Here is a 20,257-nt window from a genome sequence, read left to right as displayed (position 1 = left end):
TTTATTTATTTTTGAGAGAGAGAGAGAGAGAGGGAGACAGAGAGACAGAGCACTAGCAGGGGAGGGGCCGAGAGAGAGGAAGACAGAGAATCTGAAACAGGCTGCAGGCTCTGAGCTGTCAGTGCAGAGCCCAATGCAGGGCTTGAACTCGGGAATGGTGAGATCATGACCTAGGCGGAAGTCGGTCGAGTCACTGACTGAGCCACCCAGGTGCCCCCCTGTACAGTTGATTTTAAAGACCAAAATGTGGATGTTTAGATTTACCTATTGTTACGTGAGAATGTCCGCTCCAGCCCTTGGATACTTAGTCTTGCTACATTTGCTGCCCTTCTCAACATTTTCTGAATGGCTTTAACCCATCCAAGTGGCTTTCACTCGTGCATGGTCACTGCCTGGCCCTTTTCCCCCAGAGAGTGGCTGTGGGGGAAATCATAGCATTGATCATTGCTGACATTCTTAGGAAGCAAGAGCCTGATTCTTCGGGGGATCCAGATAGGGCTCCCTGAAAGTTAGAGCTCATGCTTTTCCTTTGCCTTCTTGCTTACATCTCTGTAGGGAAGCAAACCGTGTGGCTCTCATCCATCTGTACACTCAGGACTCTCCTGCGGTCTCAGGGTAGGAGAGAGGTGTAGGCAGAAAACTCCTCAGTCTTCCTGGGAATCGGGGGGTAGAACCTGGGGCTGTTGCAACAAATTACCGCAAACCTGGGGGCTTAATGCAATGCGAATTTACCCTCTGGCAGTTCAGAAGGCTAGAAGTCTACACTCCGCCTGCCACCAGGGTGGGTTCCTTCTGGGAGTTCTGAGGGAGGGGCTGTTCCAGGCCTGTGTCCAGCTGCTGCTGGTGGTTGACAGCTCTTGCTGGTCCCTGGCTCGCGGCAGTATCCCTCCAGCCTCCCCCCCGTGTCTCTGTCGCCTTTGTAAGGACACCAGTCATTGGATTTACAACCCACCCTCCATCCAGGATGATCGCATCTCAAGATCTTCATTCGACATAAGTTCATCTGCAAAGACCCTGTTTCCAAATAAGATCCCATTCATAGGTGCTGGGGACACATTTTGGGAGGATCTGTAGAATCCAGACAGGAGAGGTGGCCATTCATTGTGATGAGTGAAGTCTCTGCTCAGCTGTTGGTGACAAAGTGGAGTGTGAGGGGTGTACTGTTACCCGTATGCCTCCCGGCAAGCGTGTGGGCTCGAGGGGATCCCAGAGGCCCCCGCACATTCTGTGGGCAGGTCCAGGTTCCCGGGGGGACTGAGGGGCCAGAGACACCCCCTCTAGAGACTGCTGAGGAAGTGGGCCCGGCCCGGCTGTGAACTTGAGTCACGGAAGATGGGGTCCTGAGTTCATTTCACCTCCCCTCAAACAGATGCAAATCAGTCGTCCTATCCTCCCTCACCGTCCCCCGCCCCCGCCCCGTAGCAGGGCTGGGCTGGCCTGGTTGGCACCTCGGACAGGTCCCAGTTTATGCCCTGGGATTACTTCTTGATCTCTAAAGAGTTGTTGTGGAATCGGCAGATTCTTCATGAAGTTACTGTGTGTTTAAAATTGAGCCCGGGGCACCTGAGTGGCGCAGTCGGTTAAGCGTCCGACTTCAGCCAGGTCACGATCTCGCGGTCCGTGAGTTCGAGCCCCGCGTCGGGCTCTGGGCTGATGGCTCAGAGCCTGGAGCCTGTTTCCGATTCTGTGTCTCCCTCTCTCTCTGCCTCTCCCCCGTTCACGCTCTGTCTCTCTCTGTCCCAAAAATAAAGAAACGTTGAAAAAAAAAAATTAAAATTGAGCCCGGTGTAGGGACTCTTGTTTTACTTATTTATGTTTAATGGTTTTGTTTGTTTGAAGGAGAGAGAGAGAGAGAGACAGATCATGAGCGGGGGAGGAGCAGAGAGAGAGGGAGACACAGAATTCAAAGCGGGCTCCCGGCTCTGAGCTGCCAGCACAGAGCCCAGTGCGGGGCTTGAACTCACGAACCGTGGGATCATGACCTGAGCCGAAGTTGGACGCTCAACCCGACGGAGCCCCCCCGGGCGCCCCTGGACTCTTGTTTTATTTATGAGCCAAAGTGTCTACGAGGAATGGTACTACCACAAAATCAATTCTCAGTATGGAAAGCTTGACCCAGTGGTTGGGTTTGTAGACAGTAATTTATGTGATAGAATTCCAGCTCCACCAAAGGATTTGAATAGTCCTGTAGGAGTCCGTGGTAGGAACTCTGGAATTTGGATTTCCCATCATATGCAGGTTTTGATGAGAGTTTGAAAGGTGTCTGTTACTTTTCACGGACGTGGTTTCTTGGGCTGGGCCGTGGTACGGCAGGACCGATAAGTGCGTGAGCCAGGAAGGACACCCCCACCAGACCCATGGCCACAGGGAACGCGTTGGCCCGTACAGGTCGACTGCTCTTTGAGGTCCATGCAAATCCGATGTAGACACTTACCCATCAGCCTCTAGGTTATACTACGACTGGCCTGCAGGGACGGGTGCTGCGACGAACAGCTGCTGTTGGGGACGCTGTGACCGGCAGATGGAGTGTCATGCTGGGACATGTGCTCGGGTGGGCACAGATCTGGGGGAGAATGTTCTCACTAGTCCCTGAGCATCTCTAATGACTAGTCTGGAAACAGGGCCTTCTGGAGAGTTGGAGCGAGCAGGCCGAGGTCTACAAAACTCTCCCTTTCCAGAGTGTGTGTAGACGCCAGGCACTCGGTGGGCAGATCCCAGTCATCTCAGGACTTCTCAGAGATGTCCTCTGTGGACACTGGCTGTGGATGAATTCTAACGGGCCGTGTCACGGGCACCGTGCCCAGTGCCCGAGGAGAGCTGGTCCCCAAGAAGCCATGCTCCTGCGGTCAACACATGTGCATCCAACCTTGACTGCAGTTAGAGGGGAGGGGTGCCGAGGGGGGGGGGAGCGTTTGCGGCTGGCCCCTGCAATGGGGGCCCTGTGGTTTCCGCCCCGGTAGGCGTGGTTGAGTGTGTGTGTCAGGGGCGCGTCGCGGGGTGGGGGTGTGCGTTGGCAGGACACGTGTCCTTGTCAGATTCACTGAGTCGCCCTCACCCTTGCCGGAATGAGGGAAGCCACGTCCGAGAGAGTGGAGGGTGGAAAGTAAGGCGTTAACGGGAGAGAGAACGTGAGTCCGTGGAGCCAGGGGGCCGACCCGTGTCAGCCCCGTTTCCCCACAGGCGGGGTGGGGGGGTGGCGGTGTGCGAGTGAAGGGCGAAGCAGGGAGGTCGCTTGGGGGGGTGGGCGTTGGAAAGGCACCAGGCAGGAATGAAGAAGGGATCTCCGAAACACAAAAGAAGATGAAGACTTTGCAAGCGGAAAGCAGGAAAAGGTATGGGAACTCACAGCTCAGAAGTTGCGGCAAAGAAAAAAGTTACTGGCTGGCAGTGGGATGACGTTTATGTTAGGGTGCAGTCCCCCATCGCCCCTGCGCTCGTGGGTGCTCAGAGCCCCCCGCCCCCCGACCGGGAGGTGGGCGATGTGCCGCGATGACAGGCACGTGATCTGATTCCACCGGATCTGTTCTGGTACCATCCATGGTTGTGAAAATAGAAAATATGCCCCTACCTGCTTGAGTGGGCACAGAAAATTTCTGGAAGGCTCTTTCAGCCCCTGGTAAGAGAGGTCACCTCTGGGGAGCAGGACTCACAGGTTGGACCCCCGGAGAAACTGGGCAGGAGGGCTCGAGTGAGAGCCGTGTTCATGATACTGTTGTCATAATTCACCCTTTCTTATTGTTTTGTCTGTCTCGTGTAAGAAAACAAGTAGCCCTTGCTTAACAAAATCTATCTGTAATGCTGAGAGTCTGGTAAAATATATTCACAGAGGATTTACTGAAAGAAAGAAAGAAAGACAGAAAGAGGAAGGAAGGGAGGGAGGGAAGGAAGGAAGGGAGAGGGGAAGGAAGGAAGAGTGAGGGGAAGGAAGGAAGAAGGGAGGGAGGGAAGAAAGCAGAAGGAAGGAAGGAAGGAAAGAGGGAGGGAAGAAAGGATGGAGGGCAGGAGGGAAGGAGGGAAGGAAGAGAGGGGAAGGAAGGAGGGAGGGAAGAAAGCGGAAGGAAGGAAGGAAGGAAGGAAAGAGGGAGGGAGGAAGAGAGAGAGAAAGGAAGGAGCACGCAAACCCTTATCCTGGAGCTTGGTCAAGGCTGGTAAGGCAGGTTTCACTCAGGACCCACTCCAGTGGGTGTCAGGACACTGCGTGGGGTTTTGTGTAGGGCACAAAGACTGGCCTCAATTCCAGATCCAGCAAGGAAAAGTGGGGACTCACAGCCAAGGAGTAGTGGGGGTCCGTGGGTTGGAAATTACTAAGAGGACACACCGGGCTAAGGTCGGTCTGAGTTCTGGCTAAATCGACCTAGCAGGATTCCTGCTGAAGGCCCAATGGGGCGATGAGACATCCCCTGGGAGATGGTGGGGGACCAGGAGCCCACCAAATATTGAGGGTGATCAGATATCGCAGGGCGGGGGATTCTGGCTGAACCGACCTGGCAGGATTCCTGCGCACTTGGGCAGTGCAGAGGTGGACGTGGAAGTCTACAAGCTGAGGCCCAGTTGGGAAGGTGTAGGGGAGCCCGGGGAAATTGGGTCCAGGAGTGACACCGTCAGTTCTCGAAGGAAAACATGGCCACATACATGTGGTGGGGTCCGTGTGAACAGGTTTACAGGGTGACTGCACGCAGATGTAGGGGTGTTTTTATGTTGTGTTAAAAAATAGGTCCGTACCAATCTAGAAAGATACATTTCATAATTTGTTGTTGTTGTTGTTTTTTAATGTTTGGAACGTCTGTGGAATGGGCCAGGAATCTCATGAGAAACTATCAGATTGTAGGAGCAACAGCTGTGCTGGTTATTGTTGCCTCTGATGGAGGAGAGAGAAACCGGAAGGAGCATAATATTTTCGTGGCCCGTCTTCGCCGTCGCACAGTTTTCACAATCTGGTGTTTCTGAGCTCACCGTTCCAGTGAAAACAGCTGCGTGCTGAAGTGGCTGGATAGGATTTAAGAAGTACCGGTGGTTGGTCGGGGGGCCAGTGTAGACATGTCCGAATCCAGGAGAGCGTGGGTGGCCCGGTGAGGGGTGGGGAGGTGTGGGAGGAAGTAGGGAGGGGGCTCATCTGCAGGGGAACCAAGAGAAATGGCAGGGTCCTAATGAACGAGACGAGGTGATGTCATTGCCCGTCGATTTCCATCGTCACCCGCGTCGCGTGATTTCACAGTCCCGGGTGGTAAAAGTCTCCGTTTATTTTATTCACAGGTTGTACTCCGACTATCTCTACTTTGCAAGTTCGAATAAATCTGCTGATGACTTCCACGAGAAAGTGACAGAAGCTCTGCAGCTGTTTGAGAATTGCATGCTCGATTATTCCCTGCGTGCCTGCGTCTACAACAACACCCTCAACAATGCCATGCCTGTGCGTATCCTGGAAGCCGGCCCCCTTACAGAGCAGGCCACTTGGTGGTTATTATGCAGGTGGCACGGTGGATGGGATTTTAGCATATAAGCACAGAGAAGCATTTTAATGTGCAAATGCCTCTCCCCGTGCCTCTGAGCCGCGGTGGCTAGTGCGCAAACAAATACGCACGGGCATAAAAACTGTATAGAAAGGCTGGGCCCTTTCAGCTGGCACCAGGCTCTCTTCCCTGCTCATCTCCCCATTACAATGCTCTCTCCTCCCCCTGCAGAGAATGAGGGCACGTTTAGGGAGATTGCCATTCAGTGAGGCTCCAAAAACCCACCCTGCAATTAGGATTGGCAGACGCGGGGACCCAGCTCTCGAATCGTCTTAAGCATCGTTCCCTGATCGATGGCGGATTGTTTTGGTGGTTTAACGAATCACCCACCGGTGACTTTCAGCGTTCCTGCGACAGGGCCTAAATGGAAAACTATCTCCCGTTGATCTCTCTTTTGCTCTTCTCTTAACTTGCCTTCAGGAATGTGGCTGTACATTTCTTGCCTTTTTTTTTTCTTTTTTTTTTTTATGCAGAAGAAGCTGTTGGTGGTGAATTCAGCACCCTTCAGCTGGGGGTGGCTTTCTGCCGCATAGCACCCTGGGTTGTCTGCCTTTTCAGCAGATTGGTGCTGCCGGAGAGCCCAACACAGTGAAGCTGGTGCTGCCCCCGTCCCGGGGCGTGGTTCACCACTGCTCTGCGGGGCGCAGCATGTGGGGCGGCACAGACCGATGTGCTCGAGGTGGAGGCTGGGAACCCCCTGGGCGTGGGGTGCTCGGGGTCAAGAGGTTTCCCTCCCTCTTCCTTGTTCTCAAGGCCGTCGTATCTGGAACGCAGGGTCCTGGTTCCGGCAGGATGCACGGAGGCAGCAGGTTGGATTGAGGCTGGAGTTTTCAGCGTGTCAGAGAAGATGCGGACAGGGGCACAGAGAAACCTAGAATCTGCCCAGCGGCACAGGGTAGAGGAATGGCCTTTGGAGCCAGACAGAGGTGTGGGTTCGCTTCCCAGCTGGGGCGTTTACTAAGCTGTGTGACTCTGGACAGTCGTTTTAGCTTCTCTGAGACGCCATTGCGTCGTCCTCAAATCGGGTAATAAGACTGCCGTTCCAGGCTGTTGTAAGGGTCAGAGTGATAGTTCCTTCGTGCATAGGGGAGAAATGGAGAACCCTTGTCCTGCAGCCATCTTAGAGTTGCCGGTCCGGGCCCTGCGAATTAGACCGACCAAAGACAAATTGACAAGAGAGAGAAAAACCACAAGTTTATTAACATGTGTGTTGCACCCGTGCGTGATGAGTAGCTCAGAGGGACGGTTAGAACTCAGGCTTGTGTAACATCCCGACAGGAGAAAAGGACATTTGTAGAGAGGTGACCGGACAAAGCGAGAGGACTTTGAGTTTCTAGGGCAGCAAATCGTGGGAAGGCAGGTAAACGTACGGGGGAGCTAATGGTTGATAAGGGCTAGTTTTCTCGAGGTTTGTTACGTCACATCCTCTGATGCTGTCTTGAGGCTGATAAAGGTCTAGAGTTGTCTCCAGTGATTAATTTGGTCCGTCCTGGTGGAGAGGGGAGGAAGGGCACCCTGACAAATTTATGTACGGCTTGGAGGCAAATAGGATGAGGGCGGAGAGCTTTTATGTTTGTGTTTCTTCTCAGTTGCCTGGGGCTCAAAATAATCCTCATGCCAAAAGTGGTATATTTCGGGGCAGTGTGTTCTGCCTCCCTGCACATGCATTCGTCATTTGACCATGTCTGTGCATGGCACATGGGCTGGGAGGGCAGCCGTGACAGGACAGGCCTGGTCCTTGTGCCCCCGGGGCCGTCCCAGTCCTGGCAGGGAGAGTGACCTAGCGGCTGGGGCAGGAGCCCTGGCTCCCAGCAGAGGCCACCTGAACACAAGGCACCAGGGGAACGTCTAGGAAAGGCAGTGTTTGTGCCGAGGCCTGAAGGATGACGGGCTGGGGACGTGGAGGTGGTGATCTGTCCAGGTGCAGGGAGCAGCTCGGGCAGAGGCCGAAGAGTTAAGCACGGAGAGCGTTTGCTGCAGCTGGGCGCAGCACATGGTTGTGTGGGTGGTGGGGCGATGGTAAGAGGCTTGGAAGTCTGGCCTGACATGGGTCCCCAGGGAGGGTTTAACAGTCGTAGCAAATCTGTGTTTCAGAAAGATGCCCGATGTGTGGCGCCCAGGGCTGGCGGGGTGTCTCCCAGAGACAGGGAGGCCGGGGTGGGGGTGGGATGGGGTTTCTGTAAGAGGACTGGGGGCTGAGTCAGGGTAGGAGACGGTGGAAGTTTCTAGAAACAATTAGGAGGACTAGTGGAAAGGACGTGGACAGGGACTGGACTGGATCGGATCGAGCAGTGGGATGATGGGGAAGCCATGTGTTTGCTGGCCGGCAGGCCGAGTGCAGCATTTGCTTCAAAATGGCTCTGGTTCTTAGCTGTTGCTTTTTAGTATGATTGCTCATGACCGTGAGGGTCATCTGTGCGGGGCCTGCAGGAGAGAGGAGCCACTACCTGGAGACGTTTCTTGAAACTTCCTAGGTGTGGTGCGGTTTGGGGACTGGCCTCATTCACAGCTGAGACTTGATTCGTCTCCAAGGGCATACAGTGGGTGCCGACTCTGTGCTCAGCACCGTGCTCAGTGCTGGAAGAAGCACGGCCAGGGGGTGACCTGGAAGGGAGAGGGAGGGGGCGGGAGGCAGAACAGGGAGAGTTGAGGTGATGCGTCCAGCTGGTGTGGTTCAGAGAAGGTGCTGGAACCGTCCTCTTCCAGGCCGTGTTACTACTGAGTTCTCTCTTCAAGAGGTTATGTGGCAGGTGCTCCGAAAGGGAGGGATAGGCGAGGGCTTTGCTTCGGGGGCCTTCTACAAGGGAGCGCCCCAAGCTGGCTGGATTTGGAAGGGCAGGGCGAGGCAGGGCCGGGCAGAGCTCCTGACTGTGAGGGTACGGCTTATTTCAGTGGCATTTCAGTGGCTTCACGTCGTGTTTCTGTCCCAGAAGAGTGAGTGTCTGATGTACACGTGCAGTCTGAACCCGTTGGCCCGTGTACCACCCAGAGCTCGCCGGGCCAGCGCCTCGGCACAGTCAGGGCCACGGGGACAGAGCTGGCCGGATGCAGGTCTCACCTGCCTCTGAATAGGTTTCTAGGAGGCGAGATTTCCACGGCCACTTTGTCCCACAGACAAGAAAGGGTGCCCTCCCCTCCGCTGCCCTGTTGGCCTCCAGCTGGGAACACTGAAACACGGTAGACACCGGGTGATCCGTACACAGGAGTCGTCATGGGCCTCCACTTTGGGGTGTGCTGGAAATTCTTCCTGATCACAAGCCTTTGCCAGTGAGGGAGGGACGATGGGATCCGACCTTTGTTCGCCGCTGATTCTGCGCCAGGCACAGTCTTGAGCTCTTCGTGTTCTGTCGTCCGTGCTGCCCTGAAATCCATGCCCATATTACAGATGAGGACACTGAGGCTCACAGACATGGACGCTCACACCCAGAGACACAGAGCGGGTAACAGGCCTAGGGTTCATCCCAGGTCCTGTGGCCTTTCGGACTCATGGCATTCCCTCCTTTCCCTGGCTAGCTCCTAAGAGCACGGGTCTGAACTGGCTTTTTCATTCCATCTCATGTTTGGCTGAGGATGGCGAGGGGGTGGCTGAGCCGACATCTTAGGTCAGAGAGAGGTGTCCAGGGGCAGGATCGGTCGACAGGACGGGGTGGGGGGCGTCACAGACGGCAGACTGGCCGTGACCCTTCAGCCCCTTGCTCACCAGGAAGAGCCAGGCAGTGAGGAGCAGTTGGAAACCCTCCTCTTGGGCGCGAACCTTCAATTCTGGGGTGAGGGATGCAAATCTCCTTCCAGCTGTGAGTCCCAGCTCAGCCACGGCGCAGGGAGGGAGAGCTTTTTCAAGCATCGGCGGACCCTGGTGCTACCCTTCCTAAGACATCCCCTGCCTTCCAGCAGCATTGGAGTGCACCAGCCGGTCCCCGGCTCCTTCTCCACCTCCTCCCAGCCACCCCCTCTCTGTCACTGCTCTCTGCAGCCACACTCTCTCCTGTTAGGTCCTCCGGCCAGCCTCTCGCCTCGGATCGGGGGTTCACGAAGCAGGGTTCCGGCAGCGTCAGCATCCGCGGGGATCTTGTCAGCAGTGGGACCCTCAGGCTCAGCCCCGGCCCACAGAAGACAGCAGCTGGGGGGGGTGCGCCCATCAGTCTGTCTAGCACCTTCCAGGCGGATTGGAGAGACCGGTTCCAGCCCCTTTCCCTGGAACGTGCTTCCCCTGGATGCCTCAGGGTTTCTCATCCTCTGGGTCTTACTGACCGCTGTTTTCTCTCTCCACCCCAGTTGTTCCCCTGCAGCATGGATCACAACTGGTGGTTGCGGGTTGTTTCTTCAGCAGCTCGGCTCCGTGTCCCCCACGAGGTTCCAGGCTCCGTGAGGCCGGGGGCCACGGCTGTTACATAGCAACACATCTCCATTGCCTAGGGGGGTACCTGCACGTAGCATGCACTCGACTGTTTGCAGAATGAATGAATGGGGAGTTTTTGAGACTAGCGGATACCGAGTAGGCTGTGTAGGGTGTCTCACCTAAACCCCTAATCGGGAACCGAGAGGCTCGGCATGGAGCCCGTCTGGAAAGAGCCCCGCACCCACCCCTCCTGGGCTCTTTCCCTGTGTGGCAGGAAAAGCCCCGTGGCGGGGACCCGGTGTCAGCTCTGGGTGCCACTGGGTGCTCCCAGCTGGCCCCGGGCGGGCCCCCACCCCTCCCTGGGCTTCCATTTTTCCAGCAAGAGTTGGCGGCGGCAGATAACCTCACGGGCTTCTCTCGGCTCTGCTGTCTTGTAATTTTACATCCATCAGACACTTCCCCTAAAAATGCCCTTTTTATCTTCGTGCCGTTTGGATCCTCTGGCCGCTGCCGGGAAAGGTGAAGAAAAACCGTTCCAAGTGGGCCCGTCTTGGGTTTGTGTCGATGGCGCACAGTTGCGGTAATGATGCCACGTGCACCGGGAGGCGTCGCTCAGGGTGACCGGAGCTTTCCTGGAATGGTGAGGGGGGAGGGAGGGAGGGAGGGAGGGGGAGGAAGAAGGGGGACCAGGGCTGGCCAGAAGGGGAGGTGTTCAGGGGAGCCTCCTCGCCTCCTGTGGCCTGCAGAACCCCGTGGGGTTTGTTCCCTGCCCTGCCGCCGCCCCCCCCCCCCCCCCCGCCAGGACCGTCCCTGCCCGCGAAGGAAGGCCCTGCTGCAGGAGGCCTCAGCCCGCGGGTCTTTGTGCTGGGGGGCTCTGCCCACGGAGGGAGCCGACAGGCTTTCGGAGAAATAGTCTGTCACCTGTGGCCAGGTCAGGAATGCGTCCCGGCTGCTGTATCATCCCCTCGCCCCCCATCCCCACCACAAACACCAGCTTCTGTCCTAGAAAGTTCTCAAGCTGCACAGGCAGGTTCTCCGGAAGATCACCCTCGTGAGGCTGGCCCTCCCTGGGAGGGGCCGGCCAGCGAGCCCGACAGAGACTTGACCTGCTCTGTGAGGCCCATGACTCCAGAAGGCACGCTCGTTACGGTCTGCCTGTGTTAGGGGTGCCACACGCGTGATTTCTGAGGCTGGCACGTACTCGTTCTCTCTCCGGCTTTGGCCCAGCTCGGGGGGTCTTCTTTACGGGCCGGCGCGTGAGGCAGCAACAACTCCGGGGGGACAGGAGGCACCTAATGAATTCTGGAGACCGCTTATCGCTTCTCACTATTTATCTTCCTCCGCATCCTCCTGCCTGATTAGAAAAAGAAGGAAGTGGGAAAAGACTAGTGAGAGATGAGACTAGTCGGCTTCTGTACGTATTTTGTCAAACGTTTCACCGCCCTGCCACCACCGTGTCCGGCACGTCGCCCGAGGAGCACCGGACCCCGGCAGGCTGGAGGAGCCCCCGGTCGGGCTGGGAGGGAGAGAGGGACCCTGAAGGGAGAGCGTCTGTCTACGCAGCTGAGCGGCTGAGGCTGGGAGGGGGCGCCTGGGGGCCGAGCGCAAGCCAGACCAAGGGCTCCCCACGCTCGGACGGCAGGCAGGCTGGGAGCGGGGCCGGAGGGGCCAGGCCAGCAGGTGGGGCAGCAGGTGATGGGGCAGGGGTGGGTGATCGGAGACCAGCGGGAGCGCTGGTTAGGAGGCTGTGACAACTGGGCCTGACCGGAGGGGCTGGCATGGAGCTAGGCAGAGGCAGCAGGTGGAAACGTGGGAAGGTCGCAGAGGCAGAGCGGCAGACCGGAAATGGGGCAGGGTCCCCAGGACTTGGGGGAGGGCGGGGGGGGGGCCAGGAGAAAGGGGCTGCGGGCGGAAGGGGAGAGCTCTGGTGTTTTCCTGAAGGTTTGAAGAGCTGAGCAGCAGCTGTGAAGTCAGAGGGAACATCCCACGGCCACTCTCGTTTCTGATATGTTTGTAAGGCAAGGGCTCCCCCAAACCACTTTGGGGTTCAGTAGCTCCCCGGAAGGAATCGCAGGACTCAATGAAGATCGTGCTTCCAGCAGAGAAGGGACACCCACTGAACCGCCCCCCCCCCCAACTCCCACCCAGGGAAGGAGCACATGTGGCCACACACAGCACTGCCATCCGGGGACGCCCACCCGAGCCTGTGGTGTCTGGAGTATTTACTGGGACTCAGTCACATGCCATCCGCCTGGCTGGCCTTTACCGTCCAGTCCCTGCTGCAGGCCAGACCGATCCCCTGTCAGTCAGTCTCACTGTTGACTCTCCGGTGGCCAGATGCCCCAGGCCAGCCAAGCCACTTATCAGGCAGGACATCCCAGGTGGCCTAGAGGTCACCTCCCAGGAGCCGAGGCCAGAGGCCAGACTTCCTTTGGGTAAGGTGAATTCTTCACCGTGCAAGCTTGCAGCCTGGCGTGAGAGAAGGCACGGGAGGACGTCACCCCGGGCGTGGAGGTGGGAAGGAGTGGCTGTGCGTGACACTGCTTTCTTTGGATGTACACACGGCCCCCTGGTCACGGACGCCCAGGTGGCGCCAGGCATGGGGCGGTTCACTCACCTGGCTTGTTTCTGGGGTGTTGAACGTGGTTTTCATGGCTGTCATGTGCTGGGTGTAGGAGCAGAAACAGCCAGGGTATCGTGCAAAGAACGTTTGCGCTGTTCACGGGTACGGTCTTGACCTCTTCCTTCACCTGAGTCTCCACTGTGGAACGTGTCGCGGAGCCACCTCCAGGGTTGTCGTGAGAATTAACTGTGACCTTAAGTAGGAATCTTCTGTGTGAGGAGCTCAGAACGCTTCCTGAAGACTCAAGAAAGCATGGCGTTTAAAATCCATCCTTTGGGGGCGCCTGGGTGGCTCAGTCCGTGAAGCGTCTGACTTCAGCCTCAGGTCACGATCTTGTGGTTCGTGAGTTCGAGCCCCGCATCGGGCTCTGTGCTGACAGCTTGGAGCCTGGAGGCTGCTTCAGATTATGTCTCCCTCTTTCTCTGCCCCTCCCCTGCTTGCACGCTGTCCCTGTCTCTACAAAATGAATAAATGTTTAAAAAAATTAAAAAATAGGGGCGCCTGGGTGGCTCAGTCGGTTGAGCGTCCGACTTCGGCTCGGGTCATGATCTCACGGGTGGTGGGTTCGAGCCCCGTGTTGGGCTCTCTGCCGACAGCTCGGAGCCTGGAGCCTGCTTCGGATTCCGTGTCTCTCCCCCACCCCCCACCCGTCCGCCCCTGCTCACGTTCTGTCTCTCAAAAACAAATAAACATTAAAAAAAATAATAATAAAATCCTTCCTTTGAAGGCAGTTGTTTGCTCGGGTAACTCTTGGTGCTGGTTTGTACTCAGGCCTCGTACATTTGGAAAAGCGTTAGGGAAATTACTCCCGAAGTGATGCCCGCCTTCTGCCTTGGTTCTAGGTGAGGCTCCAGGTCGGTCTGTATGCTGTGTACCTTCTGGACTGGCTCACCGTGTTTAATAAAGAACAGTTCCTCGTCCTTCGCCTGGAAGACCACGCCTCCAACGTCAAGTACACCATGCACAGGGTCTTCCAGTTCCTCAACCTCGGTATGAATGTCACGCTGGTGGCCCGGGAGCAGGCATGAGCTCCGTGGACACTGGCTGTCCGAGGTGCTCGCTGAGTCGCAGACAGACTCTGCGCACCGGGCGGGGCCGGGCCGGGCGGCTGGTTCGGCACGTGCTTTTCAGGCGCGGGGCCTGGTGCCGGGATGGGGGGAGGGGGTCCCTCATCTGGGAGGTTCCAGCCCAGCAGAGGAGAAGAGGAGGAAGCCAGTGGTAGCCGAGTCCCTGGCAGAGTGACGGTTGGTTCGTATACGTGCCTCCGGGGTCCCAGGAGGAATGGTGGAAGGGGTCATGGAAGGAGTGGTCTGCGAGCTGAGTCTTTGGGCTGGGTGACCTGTCCGAGCATGGCTGGAACGGTCTTGCAGAGGCCACAGGCTCGGAGGAGGGAGCGGACGGGTCATGGCATGCTCTCAGGTTTTGGGGGGCCCCTGGAGTCAGGGCCACGTGGCCACCTTCCTCTAGGAGAGTCCACTGCCGGTGGCCAGGGTGATGGCTTGTAGGGGTGGGTCTCTGGGCACAGAGGGCTGCCCACGTGGATGGGCACCCAAGGACGGCCAGAGCTCAAGCACTCCCGCAGCCCCATCTAATGATCTGGCCCGGGAATTCTGTTGATGGCATATTCCTTAAAATCTCTTTACCCTCCACTGGCCTCAGAACCCTTTCATCATAGTGGTAGGAGGGAGTGTGATTGCTTTTTCCTCTGAAGGCCTAGAACCATTTTTCTTGGAGTGGGTCCCTCGTAGACTCTGCTGTGTTGGTGAGCTTGACTTTAGTCTCTGAGATGGACAGTGAGGCCAGTTCTGTTCCTTCTGCTGCACACACCCCAGCGACAGCGGAATATGGTTTTTCTGTGTAAGGGCTCAGGACTTTGGCCCGATCCCGAGGGCCTGGCACAAAGTGGCCTGAGCGGTGATCCGGTCGGTTAAGCCAGTGAGGGACTAACCGTCCAGGGGGCAGGGGATAGAGGTGGCTGGCTTGTTCCCGGGCCTCTCCCCACTGGTCTTGCTGCAGGTGGAGGTTCAGCTTATAGGGTCTCTGGGCACAGGTGGCCTTCCTGCCCCACCACCCCCACGGCCACGATATGGCACAACACACAGGGTGAAAGATGGCCCAGCCACAGGCCCTTTGCATCAGCAGCCTGAAGCAGAAATGACACTGGCAGGACTCCAGCAGGCTGGTTAGTAGGGAAATCTAAGCACATGGACTGTGCCCGGCAGCTCGCACAGTTATCCACAGACACAGGCTGACGGCCACGGGAGCCAGCCCTTTGTGGGTATTTGGCACTGAGACCGGGAGGAGGTGAGGCTCAGGGGAGGCTGCCTCCCAGAGCCGCAGCTGCACTTCTGCGGGCAGGTGTCCAGCCCCAGGCCGGACAGCACCTGCTCCTTCGCGATGGCACGTTGCCACTTGCCGTCCTCAGCAACTCCAGGACCAGGACGGGTCCGGCCAGAGGGCCGAGCGCTCTTGAGGGGAGGGGAACTCCTGGCCCAACACAAAGCACGGCTGGGAGTTTTGCGAAGCTCCTTCCTGCCGCGCCTCCTGCTTCACAGTCTTTTCTTTGTGTTCCAGGACCCCTAGGTGAGAAACAAGAGACCCTGATGACAAAGAGCCCCGCGTCCAACGCGCGACGTCCCGAGGACCGGAACCTGGGCCCCATGTGGCCGGTCACCCAAAAGATCCTGCAGGACTTCTACGGGCCCTTCAACGCCAGGCTGGCCCAGGTGCTCGCGGACGAGGCGTTCGCCTGGAAGAAGACCTGAGGGTCGGGGTCCCCCTGCGGTTTCCACTGTTACCGTGATTTAAAAATCTCTCTTTGGGGGGGCGGGGCCCTCTTCCTCAACAGCGTGGAGAAAACCCCCAGATGATTCTTCTTCCCCTCCCTAGGCACCTGTTTAGTATAACCGTTTGTGGTGTGAAACAACCTGGCAACTGACCCTTCACGGGGCTCCGCCATCCCGGGCCATTGGAACCTCCACTTGGGAACCGTTCCCTCCTGCGGCACCGTGGCCGGGCCGCGGGGTCCAGGCGGGGGTGGGGGGTGGGGCGGGGGGCACCAGGCGGGGGGTGGGGGGTGGGAAGGAAGCGCGGCTGGGGGCTGACAGTGTGGGATCCGAGTGAGCGCACTGGAGGTCACGTCGCCACGCCGGAGGTCACGTCGCCACGCCGGAGGTCGCGCCATCACGCTAGAGGTCACGCCGCGACACTGTCCGAGTTACACTTCCGTTCGGTCCTGAAACACCGGTCGGGCCGATACCTTCATTTGGGGCAGAGCGTGGAGACAGACGCTTTCCTTTTTTCTCTTTTACTCCGAGGTCCGCCCTTTCTTCTCTTCAGATCTGAACCTCGTTAACTTCACTTTTACGAAAGAGAACAAAAAGCCCAAGCACATTCATCTCGGAGCCCTCCCATCCTGTCCTGGTGTTTCGTACGTTTAACCAGAACACGAATGTTTCCGACGAACCATTCCTGCATTTCACCAGCCGTAGCTCCTTTTCTGCCACTTTGGAGGGCTTCTCGAGAGCTCATGCAGTTTATAATCGGGATACAAACTCAGCTTATAAATTAGAAGGGAAATTTCTGCTTTAATGCCACACCGAGCAACTTCAAGGAATTGAACTCTCTCGGAAATCTAGGTGTCCTGGACCCTCCTCACGCACACGAGGTCGTCAGACCCGGAGGGTGTGTGAACTTCTAGCTGTGGCCACAGACGGGCCCCGTCGCTCTGCCCGCCCCCTGGAATTAGCTCCTTGCCCACATTCTCCGCCACGTGTGGCCAGAGGCCCTCCCCGTTTCCGCAAACTACAAGACACGTGTGTCCCGAGGCAGAAACAGCGAGCCACACGTGGGTGGGCTGCGATTCTTCATGGGACCTTCCAGGCCGCTCGACTGCTTGGCCCACCAGCGGACGGCCTCAGGGTCTCGTTTCTCGGAGGTGATGGGGAGAGACTGATGGGGAGGGGGCTGGAGCCCCGGGTGCGAACTCGGGGAAGCTTCGCACCGGAGTGTTTGCAAGGTGAACCAGAACCTTCCGGGCAGGGTCCCCTACACCAGAGTCAGGAAGCGCAAACGTGCAGGTGCCCGGCCATCACGCGCAGACGTGAGGATTTGCTCAGCTCTCCAGCCCCGGAGCCGTCACCTCTCTGCCATCAGAGGTGGGAGGCACAGCCCTCCGGGAGGCGCGGGGAGGGCCTTCTGTCCGCACTGGCACGGCGGAGCTGTTTTTGCTGCTGAAGACCCGCTTTCTGGGACAGCAACCCTCCGCCCCCATCTCTCACGGCCGGCCGGTGCTCGGAGCAGGGGCCGGCAGGGAGTCTGGCCGGAGCACAAGGGAGCTGCGGGGAGATCTCACTTTCAGCGTGTGTGTGTGTGTGTGTATTTATTCGCAGTGGGGGGTGATGTGTGCGCGTGCGCGTGGGTCCGTTCTCTGAGTGGGTTCCCTTCCTGTTGTGTCGCTGATGAGACGCCCCTGCTCTGGACGCGGCCCTTCCGTGGATTAATTTCCCTGCCAATTACCTTGTCGTTTTCAGTACGTGTTTTGCTGTTCCACTCCAGCCATAATTACAACACAGGATTTTTCCTACACGCTCCTATGCATGTGAATAACATGCAGTGTAATTCTGCTTCTTACAGAAGTATTCCTGGAGGTCTTATTTCCAATATTATTTGGTTTATTATACAAATCTTTTTATATACGCAGGCCCAGCCCTTCCGTGCCAATCTGTGCCATCCGGACAGTCTCTCTCAAGGGGCCTTTCTCCAGAGGGCATATCTGTTGCCTTTGCTTTCTCACGTTCAGGCCCGGGTCCCCTTGACAGTGCAGGTGCCGTTCCGAGCGGCGGTCCTGGGGCTTGTCATCCAAAACCAAAGTGAAACGGAGCATTTCTCATGACCTGGTATTGAAGTTACTTTGTGTCCCCAAAGCTGTATATCGGATTGTACTCCATTGTACGCCCTTAGTAGTGGAAGGTATGTTAAGTGAACCAGTTATGCTGTATTTTTATTAATATTGAACATAATTAAATGTGGACCCCTGTGACCGGTCCCTGGGAATGCATGCTGTTCCTCACCCCGCCCCGCCCCCAAGCACTCGTGCTAGGTTCTCCATGGTGTCTGCTGTGCACAAATGAATCTCAGAAGTAGTTCAGAGTCTGAGCTGCGTGCTTTCTGTGCACGCTGCGTGAGGGGACCTACGGCGTATGGTGACGGGAGAGAGACTGTCAGAGGAGGAAGGGCTTCAACGTTATCAGTGACTCCCCACCAGAGGCCTCCTGTGGGTGTGAGTCAGGGTCCCAGGGCCGGCCCTGCCCGTAGACCAGCCTAACGTGGTCGTCAGACATTGGGATTTGAAGATGGGGTGACCACAGGCAGGCCCAGCCCTTCTGTGCCAATCGGTGCCATCCAGACAGTCTCTCTCAAGGGGACTTTCTCCAGAGGGCATGTCGGTTGCCTCTGCTTTGCTTTCTCACGTTCGGGCCCGGTTCCCGTTGATGGCATGGGTGCTGTTCCAAACCACAGTCCTCGAGCCTGTCATCCAAAACCAAAGTGAAAGGGAGCATCCTAGACTATTGTCATCATGGCTGCTTCCTTCATTTCTGGGCCCAGGCCTGGCCCTGGGGACAGTGATTTTGAGACTCCTGGTGTCTCTGGGTGTGTGTCACTGTCACTAGGCACTCAGGGTCCCTTGGCCGCACTGGGATGGGCAAGTCTGTGGGAGGAGATGGGGTTGTCTCAAGTTTGCGGTTCTGGAGGCCTGGGGCCAGCATGGGCCATGGTCCCCTAGTTCTGAAAAGACCACCCTGGGAGGGTCCCTCTCCCAGCACTGCTCCCCATAGGGGTGCATTGTAGGCAGGGGGCCAGTGAGTCCAGACCTGGAAAGAGGAGGAGCCCATCTCTTGATGAGGGAGCCAGGAACAGCGTCGCTGAGCAGAGAAAATCCGGCCTGCGAGGAGAAAGGGGGCGGGTGGGACACAAGGGGGCAGGATGTACGGGTGAGTCTCCAGGATTGATTGATTCCCTGTCCTGGAGCCTTTCCGGAAACCCCCTCTGCTCTGTTCCCACCCCTACTTGGGAACCAGCTCGCAGGGAACGTAAGGACGCGGATCGTCTATATCTTATGTAAACCAACCTTTGGAATGACCTCTTCCCAAATGCCCCTGTGTGGAACAGAAGCAGAGGCAGTGCTCCGGAGGAATTTCTGGTCTCAGCCCGCAGGGAGGGAGGGGGGAAGGTCTTGGGTGTGGGCGGTGTTTTCCTGATGCTCCAGAGATCTCACCCTGTGGGTAGCCACTCTGCATGCGGGCGGGCGAGGCAGATCCTGTAGAGACTTGTAGGGAGAACCTCTTCCCAGAACCCGGGGCAAGGCTCTGGCTGAGCAGCTGGGAGGGGGCAGGCCCGCTGGTTGGGCCCCAGCAGCCTGAGCAGCAGCGGCCCTGGGGGAGCTGTATTACTGTCCTCCAGCTGCTGGAGCAAATTATGCCAAACTTAGGGCCTTAAAACGACACAAGTTTATTATCTGGCAGTCCTGGAGGTGGGAAATCCAAAATCAGCCCCATGGGGCCACGGCCAAGGTGTGGGCTCTGTTCCTTCTGGAAATGCTAGGGGAGAATCTGCCTCCTGGCCTTTTCCGGCTCCTGGAGGCCGCCCCCTTCCTTAGCCCGTGGCCCCGGCCTCCGTCCTTGGTGCAGCACCTTCACATCTCTGACTCTGCTTCCGTGGTTATGTCGCCCTTCTCTGTCACCCTCCCGCCCCTCAGAAAGACTCTGGTGATTACTCTGCCCCCCCCCCCCCCCCCCCCCCCCCCGGATAATGCAGGATCTTCTCCTATCTCAGGATCATGTCTGCAAAGGCCTTTTTGCTGTGTAAGGTGACATATCTATAGGCTCCAGGGACCACGGTATGGACATCTTCAGGGGTCATTATTCAGCTGCGCATAGGAGGGTGGTCCAGCCAGCCAGTCAAGGGAGTGGGTGCCCTTGGCCTGTCCCTTGCAGCTGTGCCCTGTGGGGCCCAAGCAGGTCTGAGTGGGCAGGCGGCTGCCTAGCAGACAACCAGACCTCCCAACGCGTCCGTCCTGAGACGCTGTGTCCCCCTGTCCAGCAGGGCCCTGCGACTGGGGTGCTCAGGACAGGGTGAGGCCAGGCCAAAGCCCCACCTTTCTCCCAAAGTCAAAGTCATTCTTTTGTGTGTTTCTTCAAGTGAGCCCGGGGGCGTCCCTACCCCAGGTGGGACTGTCTCTCCATCTCTGGGTAAAAGTGATTTCTGAGCGCTGACAAGTTTTGTTTTTTCTTTATACTTTCTCGGTTCCCTAGGAGACCCACATCAGCTGCATGGGCAGTTTGGAGTTTCTGAAGTTCAGCTGTTTCCTAGTTAGTCATGCTTCAAGGGGAGCTGCTTCTGAAAGTTACAAAAATAGTTTGCATGGTTTCTGGTCCCTGAGAGAGCCTCTGGGGGCCAGTGACCTCCATGAACTCATGCTCCAGGGATGGCATGGGAAGGCTGACTTCCAACCTCACTTTCATCGGCCATGCCTCATGGCCCCAAGCTGGACCCAAGTCCACAACCTCTACTCTGTCCCTGCTCCTGAAGCCCCGCCCGGGCAGTCTGGACCCTGTCTCCAGCCCTGGCCACCCCCCCCCTCCCCCGGCCCCCTTCCATCTCCTCCTTTGCAGACGGGCTCCAGCACAGGTCTTGGGCAGAAGGGTAGAAAACTGCAGACAGCCCTGGGTTCCTTAGGGCTGTGCAGATGGCTCCCCTAGAGCCCTCACGGGCCAGGGCTGAGCA

The 20,257-nt window shown here is 57.4% G+C and overlaps 1 protein-coding gene and 1 long non-coding RNA gene across 10 annotated transcripts in view; one reads left to right on the top strand and one right to left on the bottom strand.

Moving 5' to 3' along the window:
- CHST15 (carbohydrate sulfotransferase 15) overlaps positions 1-17,513 on the top strand; it is an 82,278-nt gene extending 64,765 nt beyond the window's left edge. For 7 of the 9 annotated variants that reach the window (XM_011287605.4, XM_023241055.2, XM_045040793.1 and 4 more), the window contains exons 6-8: positions 5,254-5,410; positions 13,315-13,462; positions 15,047-17,513. In XM_011287605.4, coding sequence (XP_011285907.1) covers positions 5,254-5,410; positions 13,315-13,462; positions 15,047-15,237 — 496 coding nt within the window. In that variant the 3' untranslated portion in view covers positions 15,238-17,513. Of the gene's footprint in view, positions 1-5,253; positions 5,653-5,681; positions 5,897-13,314; positions 13,463-15,046 lie in introns of those variants that run through there. The other 2 variants (XM_045040795.1, XM_045040796.1) reach the window with 2 other exon arrangements.
- LOC123380943 lies at positions 5,944-12,865 on the bottom strand. The gene is made up of 2 exons (XR_006587400.1): positions 11,051-12,865; positions 5,944-6,651 (listed from the first exon to the last, which is right to left on the bottom strand). It is a non-coding gene; the product is annotated as an uncharacterized LOC123380943 (long non-coding RNA).
- Positions 17,514-20,257: the final 2,744 nt, after the last annotated feature.

This window comes from Felis catus, chromosome D2 (genome assembly GCF_018350175.1).
Source record: "Felis catus isolate Fca126 chromosome D2, F.catus_Fca126_mat1.0, whole genome shotgun sequence".
Classification (NCBI taxonomy): domain Eukaryota; kingdom Metazoa; phylum Chordata; class Mammalia; order Carnivora; family Felidae; genus Felis; species Felis catus.
The sequence above is the reverse complement of the archived record's forward strand: the minus strand, read 5'-3'. Positions and strand labels throughout refer to the sequence as shown.